At 34.3% G+C, this 16412-nt stretch overlaps 1 protein-coding gene across 1 annotated transcript in view; it reads left to right on the top strand.

The window, feature by feature from the left end:
• The window catches only part of LOC138310378 (BMP-binding endothelial regulator protein-like), an 84960-nt gene that overhangs the window by 29537 nt on the left and 39011 nt on the right, over window positions 1-16412 (top strand). Inside the window, exon 3 of the mRNA XM_069251576.1 lies at window positions 14418-14612. Coding sequence (XP_069107677.1) covers window positions 14418-14612 — 195 coding nt within the window. The remainder of the gene's footprint in view (window positions 1-14417; window positions 14613-16412) is intronic.

Here is a 16412-nt window from a genome sequence, read left to right as displayed (position 1 = left end):
AAAGAAAGAAAGAAAGAAAGAAAGAAGAAAGAAAGAAAGAAAGAAAGAAATAGAGAGAGAGAAAGAAAGAAAGAAAATAAGAAAGAAAGAAAGAAAGAAAGAAAGAAAGAAAGAAAGAAAGAAACAGAAATGCTTGTCAACCTGTAATCCTTCTCTAACTACTGACGACAAATGAAAGAAACAAAGAGAGAAAGAAAGAAAGAAAGACAGAAAGGACGAAAGAAAGAAAGAAAGAAAGAAAGAAAGAAAGAAAGATAAAGAAAAAGAAAGGAAAATCAGCAAAGCGAAAATAATTCGGAGGTACGATATCAATCCATAGAAATGAACATGACGAATTTGGGCTTTCAGATCTTTTATTTTTATCCTGTTAACGTGGGTGCGAAGTTAAATCGACTTATATAGAACATAGTTTAAATAGACTTAAAGATTCAGGTAAGATGACTCTAAAATAAAAAAGTAAATTTTAAAATGGGAAAATAATCGATTTATGATCAATTGGTGTACATACTTGGACAATAGTCTCCCACTCACTGTCCTCGGCTGAGCACATAAGTCTCAATCACCTTCCTATATCAATACACAGCGGCAATAAATGTCGGTCTGTGTTGATAAAAACCTTCGCTCTCTTTACACATTCTATAAATTTATTTTCTTCTTATAAATTTATAAACTTATCAGTGTGCTTGTCGACTGTTTATCGAGACCGAGACTACTTTGCCCGGAGTCGTAATAAAACATCGAGCTGGTCTAGTGATACTGACTTTTATCCCGAGATGTCTCTCTCACCTGACGGATTGGTGAACATGTATTGTTAGCTTTGTCAAACTATTCCAAAATGTCAACAAGATTTGGGGAAAACAGCGTCTTTTTTTTTGTCTTCATTTTCTATTTGTAATTGGAAGAGATAATTTCGAATGATAAACATGTTATTTCGCGTCTTTCATTTTCCATTTCAAATTTGATTCCATTATCATATTAAAAAAGCATATATCAAGGTGTTATATTCCATATTTTAATATTGCAGAGTTATCTGCCCTTGTATGTAATGATTGCATGTGACGTCATGTGTTTACGAGCACTGCCTAATCATTTTAAGAGAAAAAATGACGTCGTAATTTATGCCAACCTGTAAGGACAGTCAACTTTGTGATATTCAAAGACAGAATGTATTGTTTCATATCGATTTCAAAAGTCAAATAATCCACCGATAGAAGTAAAATGTACCAAAAGGATAAGATATTTCAAACATGCTTAGATTGCTGTTAGATTTGATAAAATTTTGATAAAATATTTTGTAATGAAAAAGAAAAGAAAAAGATGATAATCAAATACTAGAATTTGAGGCGTGTTCCGAAGTCTGACAAATTTAACAAAATGGCGACTTTCAAATTAATGTTATAATAAACCGTCCTTGGAAAATATGACTGTAAAATTTGACACGGATATTTACAACATCCTACTGAGAAACCTTTGTTCTTTTACTTCAAACAGATGCCATCATATTCAACGTCAAAGTGTGAAGTTTAAGCCATACATTCTTCTGCTTTAGACAAACATACACCTATCTGCGTTTCTGTACCGTAGAATAAAGATGTCAGAAAAAACATGTTTCGATCAATGTGGGTCGTTTTTGCTGAATTCTGAATCTATTTTTTGCCAATAAAGTTTTATGAAATTTTGGTAGTGAATTCAAAATGTGATTGATAAAAACAATAATGTTTGATCGATAAAAAATTTTCATTGAAATATATTTCATTGTGTAATTCACAAACATTTTTAACATCAATTATATGAAATCATTCATAGATCAGGCGATAAAGAAATTTTTGTAATAAATTCAAATTTTGATTTATAAAAATATGTTTGAATGACAAAAAATAACTTTTGACTGAAACATATTTCATTTTATAATTTACAAAAAAAATATTTGACACCAGTAATACATAATCATTAAAGTCCACTCTTTAATAGAGGTATATAACGATATAGGGCAAAGCTATAACACACTTTGTAGCATAAAACGATAGCAATGTATATGTGTTACTCGGAAGATAGAGAGAAAAAGAAGAAAAGGGAAAGGGAAGGATTTATTCATAACAGACATTAAAGGTTCATAATAAAAATATAAAAAGTACTTTCAGACATCATGTTTGTGTAAATCTGTAAACTTTAACACAGTGTTGTCCCTGTAAGATGTCAATGCTGGTGAGTTTATTTACCTGATGTACTCATGTTAACTGAGTTGACTTACCTGACACAACGTGAGTACTCCTTTAGTTTAATTCGTGTTGACAGGGGCTGACTGATATCCAACAAAATAAATAAATAAATAAAAATTTGAATTTAAAAATTTTGCCTGAGGATAAAAGCTGAAACAGGTTGACATCCTAGATTGTAATCCATTAAACATGTGGCCAGGAGATAGATATATATATACAGCAACGATGTCATACTGTATGTATTTCTAAAAGCCACGTTAATAGTAGTAGTATATATTAATGGATAAGGTGAAGTAGATCCACGAAAAACTGCCTAAAATGTTTGGATGCATTTTGGTCAGGTCAAATATACATAGATCTGACAAAAAAGGAGAGTCGGTACGCATATGACATCTGGAGAAATCATTCAATAATGTGAAACATTTGAGGGGGCTAGATTAGGATTCAGTAATCACTATACCAAAATATATGATATGGGGATGACATTATTTTTTTATGCTCTCTATCTCCTAAAAGAATTCAATATTCAATTCCGGATCAGTTCAATAATCAAATACAAAGGTAATCTAATACTCTAACTTACTATAATAATCACCCTTTACGTAAAGTGGACTCGACCATTTTTTGATATTTTCTTTTACATGGCCATTGTCTTTACAATTAGAGTCAAAGATGCATTTACATGATCAGACAAGCTCATTATTCTTAGCCCATACCTAATATTCTTAAGGTTTAGATCTAGTTTCGTTTCGGGTTTTAGATAATGAATCTATCAATGGCATCTGCATATGTTAATACTTGTAACAGATAAACGTTTTTTAGACAACAATCGTTGTTCATGTGGAAAAATATTATACTTTACCATTCATATAAATTGATGCAAGGAAATCAAATCTGTTTCAGATCAAGTTTTAACATATTTGAATGGAATTCGGTTATTATAAACGGGTTCAAAATTTCTTACATGCAAATGGCGCCGCACAAAGTCTCCCCTCCAGACCAGTCTTTCAGTGGGGTGTCTTTGGATTCCTGGAGGTTGACTACCCTAATAATGATTACTAACCAAATCGCCATCGTGTAGGAGGTACACTGTAAATGTTCAAAATTATCATACCATCGCTAGCATAGAATCATGTTATAATATTTTCTCTGGATTTTAGTTTGTGTGATATCATACATGTAGATGCAGTCGTTATGTATTCACATGGGAGGTCTATTCCGACAGGACCCTATACTACATAGTAATATCAAATTCATACAAGTTCGTATTCAGGCAAATCATCAAAGTAAACGATGAGGGGTTTCCATTGTAAGGTTTACGTTCAACAGACCTCTTAATGCATCCCTTCCTTTGTCGACAGACCCAATATGCCATGATCGATAATTACCAAAAATGGCGACGACTCAGAAATCTGCGGTTTATTTTATTAGTTTATAAAACGAGTACTTTTATTACTCCCTATACTCTACACAGCGGTATTCCAATCATCACACACAGTGATGCTTTAAATGTCTTTTAAGGTAAGAAAGATTCATTTTTTTATTTTGTACTCGACGCCAACTTTCTAAAGAATTTACTTTTTACTGTAGAAGTTGGGCCGCTTATGGCCGCAATAATCACTTTATCTGAGACTGTGAAATTCGAGTTTAAGAGATAAAATGGAGGAAAGAGAGAAGACATAGTATGTATTTATATCCCGAGTCAATCTCTATACAAAACTGGCATTCACAACGATTTCAATCAGACATTTGATTGTCTGATATTTAAATTCTTTCAATGCCCGGATGTTGAATTTATTATCCAAATCATAAGCGCCGATAGCAAACTGAAGTCCATAAAATCCGGACTTTTTGTACAGCTGTCAATCAAAGATGGTCGGATATGACCTTGTTTGATTCACTTGAATAAAAGCATAACGTTTTTACTTCTTTGTGTTATAAAAGAGGATTTTCCCACATCACGTTGCAATTTGAAGTTAAAATGTACTTGTGTAAGATGTGATTCAAACCGTATATAAATTGTCACCATTTTACTACTTTTGACAAAGAACCCAACCATATCAGCAGACACAAGTTAGCGATTAACAGTTATCAAGTTAATTTGTTTTCAAATAGACTAACAGTACACTGTCGTATTAGAAGCCAATTTGATGTTTGCTTTAGTAGGGCACAAGCGGCCTTTCATTTTATCAAGAGTTTGTTAAACGGCTTAAGCGACCCCGTGTTATCACGTAACCAACGCCGGCAGGACCTGCTTAATTTGGATTCTATTTAAACTATGTAATTTAGTTCGTGTTATCATCAGTAGATTGTAGGATACCATAATCAATATGACTAAGACCTCAGGCCTCAATCGGGCGCACTGTGGGCTACTCAAGTTCCAATTCATATCTATCTACATTTATCTTCATAAAATTCAACTACAAAACTTTGTTACTTTGAGCTGTTATTATTTTTAGAAAATCTTTTATTAGTATTAAGTAAATCTAAATCTCATTAAAACAGGAAAACGTTTAAGAAAATATAACACCTTTTGTCATTCTACTGCAACGTAATTTAATTTGCTTTGTGTATTTATTCAATATTTCGCTGTTATAATTTAAATGTTGTTGTATTAATAACAAATCAAGCACCATCTTCGTTATAAGTAAAATCGATATACTCGATAATGTAAACCCATATTCAGATCAATTACACAAGGAACAGACGACCATTTCGTTTAAAATGGTATAGTTCAAATTTCAGAGCAATGCTCTTGTGAACAACGGATTCAGGTAATCAATTCGTTAAAAAAATAGGTCAAGATGGTGTCGACCCTAGAAATATTAATCTTTATCAATGACTTGTCAGCCATATGGTTAGATCGAATTTCATTCATAAAAAAAACTACCCCTGATGATTGATCGGGGTACCGGACATTGTAAACATACATTTATTGTAACAGGACAAAACCACGCAATATCTCGAGTGTTTGCGTTTCAGATCACGTGACTTACTACGAGAGCGTAGTAATTAAAACGCCACGATTTGTTGCTATTTCAGTTTGATGATAAGACCGATTCACCACCTGTGATGTCTAAGTTAGGTCAATTTTTTCTGGTTTCTACGAATGTGCATTATGACACGTTTCGATGTGTTTGTTTTTTTGGAAGCAATGCTGTTTTGTAATTAATACACATATTTCACGTGAATTCAAGCCTTTCAAGATTTTTTTTTTATTTCTTTCAAATTTTTCTATTGATAAAATAAAATGATTTGCTCAGTCATACGCCTGTTATATAACCTTAGTCTCTTTGCGATAGCGGAACAATTATAGTGCTACATATAAATGTATCTAGTAACACAGCACAAATATACTGCAGTCGCACGATCTTCACACACACAACACATCGTATTCGCCAAAGCCATCCTCACGTACATGACCCTGACTGTTAATAGACCGTTAATCTAATCAACTTACCATAACCGTTGTCCGTCAAATATTGTTTGTTTTGCAGCAACTTTAGTCATACACTTCGGTTAAAACTCTCACAACAAAAATGTTATGCTATAATTGAACAACAACCAAAACCATAATTACTTAATTCTGAAAGCTCCTTTCAAATAAGAAAGCTATTTTAACATTCTGTTTTGAAAACAGATTGATTTATCATCAAATTATCAAAAATGTTAAGATATTTTGAAAATTTATTCAAAGTCGTTTATTACCCACTTTTAATCATTATTTGTGAGCCCGACTTAAATTTCGTCAGAGTTACAGATGATAAGGCCCAAATTAAAAGAACCAACCATCTTGCCAAATTGTAAAGTTGATATTGTTGTATGGACTAACCCCGAGCTGTTACAGGGCGTTGCATTAACTCCCTCTATTTTACTAGAAGGTTAAATTCTCATTTCCGATTCTACAACATCTCTGCTAAAGAGACTTTGATAGCCACTTTAATGGCCGACATGGTTCGCGAGGAGGGTTGATATAATTTAAAACAAATGGAACTGGTTTTCCAAAATCTGCATTTCAGCTTTACTTTCATTAATCATCAAAGTTTCAGCTGTCATATTTTTACTATAAATTGGTAATTTTTCATTAAACTACACCAGGTGTTGTGTCAGAAATTCGAAAAAGAATCATCGAATTTTAAGTTTCACTCGTCGGGTCACGGTACCCCGTACATTTTGAAATGTTGTTTAAATTGTTAAGTTGTGCAAGCTTTATGTGTAAGTCCTCATCATGATGTAATTACAACTTAAAGCTTTTATCTAACAACTCAAAGCGATCATCTGAACGTTTGAAACGGATGAACATTAACCTTTCTTACGAGACAATTCATGGTGGATAAAACGTTTGAAAGTAAATAATACATCTACGCTAATTTAATAATTGACCAATGAGTGACTGCAACGGTCCATTACCACGTGCGAACTCACTCCCCCGACAATACGATTCCAGAAGATTATTTAGTCTGCATTGTTACATTTAGCTCCGAGTTCACAGAGTTCGACCTGCAGTCTGGAAAACCTAGTTTGCACTTGTGATATGTCAGCGATGTGAAATGAAACGCATATAAAAGACACATATATCTTCCTTGCTTTGAAATATTTTGGCAACGGATTAAGGGACGTTGAAAAGCACAGTGCACGCTTCTACACTGTACATAGCCCAACACCTCACGCAGTTAATAAATTCTGGTCTGCCACACTATCGCATTGTGGATTTGGCGTGGGTAGGGTGCTTGAACAAGCCACACTTGTCTATTGCTATAGGTTCGAATCTAACTTCAAAGTCGTGTCAGGTCACAAATGATGAATTACAGAATGGACTGATTTGGTTTTATTTTGCTTTATATCTGAACAACCGTTACTTATATCATTAAAGGACGACCTCTCATGTATCACATACATAAAGCTTGTTCTTTTGGGAGACTACGGTATACTCGTGTTCTTTTGTGATTACAAGATCCTCGCCTACTTCGCTGTACATTAAGCTTATTTTGTACCCTCTCTTGTGATAGCCGTGTGTCTTTTGTACCCTCTCTAGTGATAGCGGTGTGTCTTTTGTACCCTCTTTTTGTGACCCTCTTTTTTGATAGCGGTGTGTCTTTTGTACCATCTTTTGTGATAGCGGTGTGTCTTTTGTACCCTCTCTTGTGATAGCGGTGTGTCTTTTGTACCCTCTCATGTGATAGCGGTGTGTTTATTTTACCCTCTATGGTGATAGCGGTGTGTCTTTTGTTTACTCTATGGTGATTGCGGTGTGTCTTTTTTATAATTTCTGGTGATAGCGGTGTGGCTTTCATACAACTTTATGTAATAGAGAAATGCATTTTATACATATTTTGTGGTATCGGTATTTGTCTTTTGTGTAGTGCCTTGTGATGACGTTGTGCCTTTTGTATAGTTAATTGTGATTGCGATGTCTTTTGTATAATTTCTAATAATAGTATTGTGTTATAAAATCTCCAGTACAATATTTTGTGATAACGTTGTGTCTTGTTTATACACATTGACAACCGTCTTCTGTGCGAGTTTTCGGATTGTGTCTACTTCTATAGCTATTGGACCGATGTGTTGATTTTGATAGATATTAGATATATAAATATACAGTTTACATATAATTGACGTCAGTGATATAAATACTGCAACGGAGACAAGTTTTTATGTTGCCCCTTGAATTAGAATACCATCCTTTACAGTTTACGTACTCAGACAGTCTAATAACCACCCGGCTGACGGTGTTTTGGTTCCGGAATTTCTCTCCACTATCGACTGTCGTTAATGTTATCAGACGTATACGTAAACAGTCCGTTGTAAGGTTCGAGTATCTTGTTCCTGGAGAGACTAACTTTAATGTGTTGCTGCATAACAACGAAACGGGAAAATATCACCGGCTAGCCAGTTTTAAACAAATACTTCAAGGATACCATTTTTTTCAAATGAAATATATCAATAATCATGTGATTAGTGTCTCAGAGCAATCTCTCCCAGGGTTCATTGCGGCTCCTTATTGTGAAAGGATCTCTCCCAGGGTTCATTGTGGCTCCTCATTGTGAAAGGATCTCTCCCAGGGTTCAATTCGGCTCCTCATTGTCAAGGAGAGGACCGCCGTGATCACTACAAGAGATTGGTTTCAGAGATGACGTCATTTCCGTTTGTATTTTTAAAAAATAAACAGACTTAATGCTGTTTTCTCAAGCATATTATACAGTGATCGTCTTGAGAATAACGAGGTCTCCTCCGGAATACCTTTGTTTATCCCTCCAGTCATAACTTTTTGTTTTCAAAGTTAGACTTAGTTTAAAAGGAGGTGGTGGCAATAGAAACATTAGGAAAACGTTTACATAGGAAGAAGAGAAAAAATACTATCAAAAAATAAGTCGCCTTTTATGATCATGCAATGGTGGATACTAGGTAAATTCTAACGCTTTAAGAGCTGACATCATAATCTCTTAACCGAAAAATGCGAGTGTATCAGTTCGAGTTAACTGCCTATATTACAAAGACAATGCACAATATGTTGAGGAATAAATAAAATATAATTTTGTTGATTTGTTTACAAAATTATAGGATATATAAATTCTTATTGCATATTTTGATTCATAACCGTATCCCTTTAAGACCTCGTTTGAACGTGACGTTCGGTTAAGTGTGTAGACCAAACATTCTGGTGTAATATAGCAGCACCTCTGTATTAGTTCATTCGTGACCGCGTTTGTGTATTCAGATCTTAGTCCCTTGAGAGCTTTCATCAATGGCTTTTATCTTATGTTACTACAAACGCTTAAGAGCTCTTGGGTAGTAAGGAAAAAGCGCACCGACTTATCATTACGGCTCTCAGTGTTTATTCGTATCCAAATCTCGCGGGAATTGAACATCTGTGAGAGCTCGAGCCAGGTGCTATACAGAGACTCGGTAACACATGGTTCATCTCATAAGATATTGATAACTCCTACACACGTGCGGAACGGTATAAACGATGTCGTACTTTGTCCATGCCTTAGTTTGCAAATCTGTCCGACATATTCTGTGTTTTGTACACGTGAATATTAATTCATTAACGTTCGTCTGTGCCATAATTGGTATTCATATTGGAATAAATAATTTGTTTGCTTTGCTTTATTAGGTTTTACGTCCTGTTATGAGTCGAGGTCATTTCAGGACTGCCTCCATGCGTTCAGTGTGTTGCATGCGTGATTGTCTGTACGTTTTTGGAGGTTGCGGTATGTGGTATTGTGTTTCCTTGTAATTGTGGGATTTGTATTCTTTTTATAATGCTATCTTAGTTAAACATGCCCACCGAAGACACAGAAAAACACATTCCATCCTGCCACATTATACTCTCCGAAACCAGTCGTCCCATTACCTTAACTACCACATTGATGGACTATCACTGTGTTGTGTCTCGGCTTCCTTTCAGTGGCAAGCGCTTAACACATGACTAAACTTGGGGCGATGTCAAGGGAGCGACGTTGGGAAACAGAAAGTTGAAGAAGAGAGCAGATATCATTCCAAATTAAGTCGCCTTTTCCAGCCATTACAGCACATTCATAATTGTCCAGATTATTTTTCTTTGTGCAGCTTCGCACTATATTGGAAAAGCAACATCGCCATCTCGATGATTTTACCATACTTATGACTGTGCAACTCGTGAAAATATGAAGAAATTTTGCACTTTTAAGTGCCGTAAAATAGTAAACATCCGCGGATTTCTACTACAATTTATTTTTGTTTCACTATTTTGCGGATCGTCAATGGTAAAACAGTTCGCTTGCCTTGTTGGAAACGCCCATTCATATACTCTCATGTCGAGAGCGTTAGAAACTCCTGAATGATTACGTGAGCACGTGGACCCTTAATAACAGTCTACAAACAGACGATGATAATTTCTCTTGTAATTTACCGTGTGTACAACCTAGAGTGAAATCGACTACCCATATTATCGGTGTGAATGGGGACCAGCCGACAGTCGTCAGCCATGTTTACTGTTGCTCGTCTCATAGTTTTTGAACTAGCACTTGAGCGCGATTTTATACACTACTTACTCTTAGGTTGGAGACAGTTTTACCAGACAAAACCTCTAAGCACTACTTTATAAAAGATTATTTAGCTTAACAAACAGTAGATATACACGTTCTACAGACATTGTGGAATGAAACCAACACATAAATGTTAGGCTAAATATTCAAATTTATATTTCAAAATAGGTAAATATCATCTAAATATCAAATGATTTGAAAAGTTTTTAAATAACATGTTTTGAAATAGTTATGATGTATACATTTGTAATTTGAAGTTGTTTAAGCATTGAACATACCTGGCTCCAGATCATAGTCTATCGTCTACGGCCAGGAGATTTACTAGGGGTCAGGGGTCAGTATTTCCAACTATGTTAAACATCCACCCGATTCATTTTTATAGACTAGAAAACTGATTCCTTAATGTGTGTTTAACATGAAATAATATTATATCTTCATTTTTTTCAACAGTCGGCGACATTTAACAAATAAAAAGAATTGTAAATATTTCTTGAATACCGATTAAATAGCAAGCAATTTGTATAATATAATGTAGTACATACTTTAAATGAAGTTTAATTTGAGTAGTTATATTTAAAAAAAAAAGGTGTCCAATCATAAAATTGAGAAGGGTAATTTGTCTAGTGATATCGGACGATAAATAATCCATACGAGAAGGGAGGGGTTATTGGAATGAGAGATAGACAATCAGCTCAGACAGAAGAAGCAGGATATTAGAGACAACACTTTGATTATATGACGTTGGGACCTTTAGCCAATTAAAGCCTATCATGCAGGATGGACTAGTAAGAAGAGAAACAGATCTTTGATTCACATGTTCGCCAAATAACCAAACTTATAGCTTCATTAAAGAATTTGTTTATTCACGTTATTTTTATTGATTATTTTGATAATAATTGACTTTGAAGTAAAGAATAATGACTTTCCAAAAATCAGTTATACTACATTTATTTGTTGAGCTAATTTAAGATGTTATTAAGGTACATTAATTTTGTAATATATTTGTTAAGATAATGTATTAAGTTAAAATAATTTAGTTGTTAAAATGGATGATGTACTAAAGATAATGTTAAAATAATTTATTTATCTATCAACTAAATAAAGTAAAGATAATCATGTTAAAACAAATTGAGATAATGCATTAATTGAAGATAATATTTAGAAAAAAATATTAAAATAATTCTTAATACAATATGATTTTTTAAAATGATGTTCTAAGATAAATTTATTTAGTTGCTAATATAATTTACTAATTAAGTTAGGATGATGTTCTGATAGTTTTATAAAAAAGATATAGATGCCTTAATTTAAACAACAAAACGACCAGCACAACATTTAATCATACACATTCCGTGGACATATTCTGTTTTAAGCTGTCGATGCTTAATGGGGAATGTTTTAAGAAATTAATAGCTGCTTGCAATACTGTGAATGATGCCAACAACATAGCTATTACTTTTAAAATACTTAGCTATAATGAATCTTCGTTAATTGGATTTGCGCCATTTTTGCACCTGTGCTGTTCATAGCTGTCAGAGTGCGGGGTAAGATGGTGGAATTAAGAACACGATATTTAAGCGTTAACTGTATAATTGATCGTTGGGACGTATTTGTTGGAATGACTCGCGTCATTGTGCTTCTCTCTACCTGATACTATGCTCTGCTTAAAACGTCATCAACTTTTTTCGCATTTTATTACCCGTGCTTGTATTTGTAGATTACATAATGACGCCCCGAGATTTGAAACGAGACCCAAAACATCTGTTTTTCTAATCCAATCTTAGCACCCGCTGGCCTCGATCAATTAACATTCTCCATGATTTGCTTGAGAAAAGTGCTTCTTATACGAGTTTTACCCCTCTAGTCTTTACATGTGCATGCGTGGCTACATGCGCCACTGTTCGACATCAATTGGAAAAGAATTGCGCGCTGCCCGGGATTATCTTTGATCTTGTGGTGCCGGCGGTGGGATTTACTCTGTTCCTGTAATGACCGAAATTATCACTCGTGAAAATGGCGGCTTTACCAACTCGATCATACATATCAGACATTATATAATACTAGTAGATAATCTATAAGCCCTGCCGATTTCGGGAGACTCGGCAGTAATTATTGTTATGATTTCTATGGCGTCTTGATGAATTTATTTTCATTCGCTTTAGTATAACATATCAGTTATAATATTAAATGGCATTAGAGAGAAAATAAAACTATTTCAGTGGCTTTTCTTACAATCCCTTCATATATTTTATTTAAGATATGTTTTTCTATCGACTAGTTTTGGTGTGATGTATGTTTTGAATAATCATAATAAAATTCTTGATTTGATGTACCTTAAGAATTTACTATTTCATAGTATTACCAAAATATTTAGCAAGTTCAAAGGAGTACAATTTGACATACTATCCGGACGATACTAGAGCAATATAAACGTTTATGTGTGACAGTGTCATAATGAAAATGATAACAATGGACAACAATAGCTTGTAGTTTTATCAGAGAAATCTTCTTAACCGACATAAATGATTTTTTAAATGTTGAGGAACATAAACCAAATTAAATAAAGGTAAACTATTAACAGCAATAAAGACAGTGCTTGACACGAATAGGCTATAATGGTTCGTTTTTACAGTTAAGCGCCTTATCATCTTGTGGTTTTTCTCATGATAAAAGACCAAAACTTCTTACATAATCAGACAATATATATATACCATCATTTTACTACAACTTATACCAATGTATTTACATGTACCTAGAAATCAACATGTACTGCTCCCTGTTGGACGACATGTTCTTTTTAAAATAAAATTTGTCTGTGATGTTTCAAAACAACATTCAAAATAGTTTACCGTCAGATTGGTATCTGTGAAACAGACATTATCGTTCGCAACCAAATCAGAACGATGAATTGTCTGGTGTTTTACAAACCACATTGCGAAAACTCATTTAATATGGAGACACCATTTACGAAGCATGCACTTTTCAACATTTTCAACACATAATATTCCAGTTTGAGATTCAGTGCTGCACCAGGCGTAGCAGACATCATCCATAACGTACATTGTTGACTATTTTCGTAAGATAAGCATTATCTTTCGTAAAAGTATAAATGTATAAGAAATCTAGAATTTATAACCTTAAGAATACGAAGTGCACATAGGGTAGATGAAACAACCTGATAGGTTATCGCATCTTACCGCCTAGCGTGCAGCTGCGCTCTCAGAACCGTTTAATGGCGGCGAAGGCTAATGCATGCTGGGAGATCATGTACTGCAGATGTTGGAAAGTTAGGAATAAAGTAGTTTCGTTGGTTTTATATAGGTTGTTCATTTCAAAAATGTGTAAATTTTATAGATTTAGGTTAATAGAAGGACGGCTTTGGGGATTTTTAATATTTGTGAACGGGCGAACGATGCAAAAATATATATCTGCAAATAGATATGAAAATGCGCACAATAAATGTAGACAAAAATAAACGAACCTGCAAAAAATAAATGATTGAATGAAGAAAATTAATTACTGAGGAAGGGAAAGAATTTAGGAATAAGGGTGGGAGAAAGAAGGGAGGAAGTAATGAATGATTGGGAGAATAATCATGAGATGAAGGGAAGGCGTTTGGTTTTAGCGTGTAACTAGGCGTGTGAGCAAAGGAGCAAGAATTTACTTTCATGAAAGTTATGACCCCGTTAAACTCTTTGAATGAGCATAAAATGTATAATTCAATTGACAATAATTGGAGGATGCATTATATTAAATGATTGGGGTCTTTTCGGGGAAATGGGAGACATGTTTGTCATTTGCTTGTTCGATCCAAAATTGTGTACATCTGTTTACAAACACAATTAGGTATCTAATACTTCTTAGAACTCTTTATCAAGACCTAATCAATCACGATATATCTCATATATATCGAAGATGCTCAACCGCCGACTGATCATACTAGTGTTTAAGCGTATATGTATATATGTGAGTGTCTAATTAATACGATCAGTGCAATCAGTACTTCATCCCATATAGGACATAGTGCCACGTAGTTAAAATAAAAAACTCATCAATGGCGGTAATGGTGAAAAAAGATACTAACTCGTCTGCTCCTGTTTTTTATTGGGAAAAAAACAATTTGTCAGTAGTGGAGCATCTTTAAGTGTTTGTTTTTTTGTATTTACAGGAAGGTGCGGTGGAGTGTAAACGTGAGAAATGTCAGAGTCTCGAGGGCTGCTATATGATTTTGTTTGACTACCTCCTAAGCGGTCACCGGAAGTGCTGCGAAGTGTGTAAAGGTTGCACCGTAGACGGAGAATATTACGGAAGTAATTCGATATGGACGGATAAATCGGATCCATGCATTGCATATTCTTGCAAGGTAAGTCCTACTTGCAATGAACAACACATTTTGTAAAGTTCATTTCGACTTAATGAGGAACTGATATGATCGAACTCTGTTTTCTCGAAATTATGGAAACAGGGGTTTCACTTTAATTCAAAATGTTTTCGGTATCAAAGAGCTCTAAAAAGCCCTAACTCCGGAAATATCGGGGTTGATGCCGACTTCTCAAAGTACCGTACACTGCAAGGTACACCAGTCTATCTACGCTTCATACAGATATCATTACAAATGAATACTTTAAAACGCTGCCAGCCTTTTTACCTCAAAATATTCTCTATTTCAAACCACCCGCAGCATAAGCTAGACAAATTGGCATATGTAATCGTTCAAATGAAAGGAAACGGAAAAGTTAAATTTAATAGCAATAACTGAGATATTGGGTTTAATGTCTGGCGACAACTAACGAGAACTCAAGCAACTGTCTGGTAGAAAAGACGGACAGAAAATAAAATAGCTACAAAGACGACATTTCGATATTAATTTCTTCCAATTTGTCAATTAGTTTCAAAATCCTACCTGTCATTAACCAATTACAGTTATCGTAACATGAAGTTTCCTACCAATGAACATGGATTCATTCACTGATGAATTTAATTGATAATGAAATTTCATCATAAAAAATGACACACAGAGACTGATATTATTCATAAATGTTCTCAATTCCGCAACAAACAAACAAAAATATGAAAGATGTCATTTTCCTTAATTGATAAGCCTAGTTTCTGAACAAAAAGATCATAAGTGTTCATTTACGAGCAAGGTTTCTCTATATAAATGGCTAAATAGTCCTTGATGAACCCTGGACGACGGTATATATATACGTTTGTATAACTGTATGTGAACTCACCTAGGTCGGGACTCTAGAGACGTTTAGTCTACGTAGACTGATGTACACTTGATGTAAATGTCGATAAGGTGATTCTTATTAATTTTTGTTTATGTATTGCGGTTTAGATCATATTCAAGTATGATGTATATTTAACATATGGAATCAGACGTTTATTGATTAAATGTTTAAACCTATTGACGACTTGAGGATATGGCGTTATAAGATATGTGTTCAATTTCAACTTTATCGAGAGAGCTAGTACGTTGCTAGTTATAGTCATAATCCTAGTCCGCTCTGTAGGAAAATTTGTGTTTTAATTTCAATTGCAACATCTTTATTGAAATAAGACTATATTACTAACATCAGAGATTATGCATAGGTCAAATGTTCCTTGTCTTTCAAACGTCTATACTTCATTTTCAAAATACAGTATATCTATAGAAAAAGACAGTGGGTGATAAAATTGGGTTAGATTAAGTTTATTAGGTTTAACGTACAAGTAAACCAAAATGATATACAGCTAGGATCATTTGATACTGCCTATTCTCAATATGGTTTGGGAGGCTGCGGAATGTTCGTGTTGTATCGCCTTGTAATAGTGGAATTAATGCACGTTTAATAATGCTGTTTCTCCGAAGCATGCAAACAAAGAAACCAAACATTATACTGACTACGGGCAAACCAGTCGTCCCACTTCCTATGATACGCTAAGCGCTAAGCAGGAACAGAAACAAACACATTTTACACAATCATATTATACTGACTACGGGCAAATCAGTCGTCCTACTTTCCTATAACATGCATAGCGCTACGCAGGAACAGAAACAACAACTTTTTAGATGATGGAGTATCTCCGTTATGGGGTAGAACTCTGAGCCTTCATCACAGGAGCGAACTCTAGGCCAAAAAGAGAGTCAGTGTAAAGAGAGGCAATATTTATCAAAGTA

This window comes from Argopecten irradians, chromosome 16, assembly GCF_041381155.1.
Source record: "Argopecten irradians isolate NY chromosome 16, Ai_NY, whole genome shotgun sequence".
Classification (NCBI taxonomy): Eukaryota; Metazoa; Mollusca; class Bivalvia; order Pectinida; family Pectinidae; genus Argopecten; species Argopecten irradians.
The sequence above is the reverse complement of the archived record's forward strand: the minus strand, read 5'-3'. Positions and strand labels throughout refer to the sequence as shown.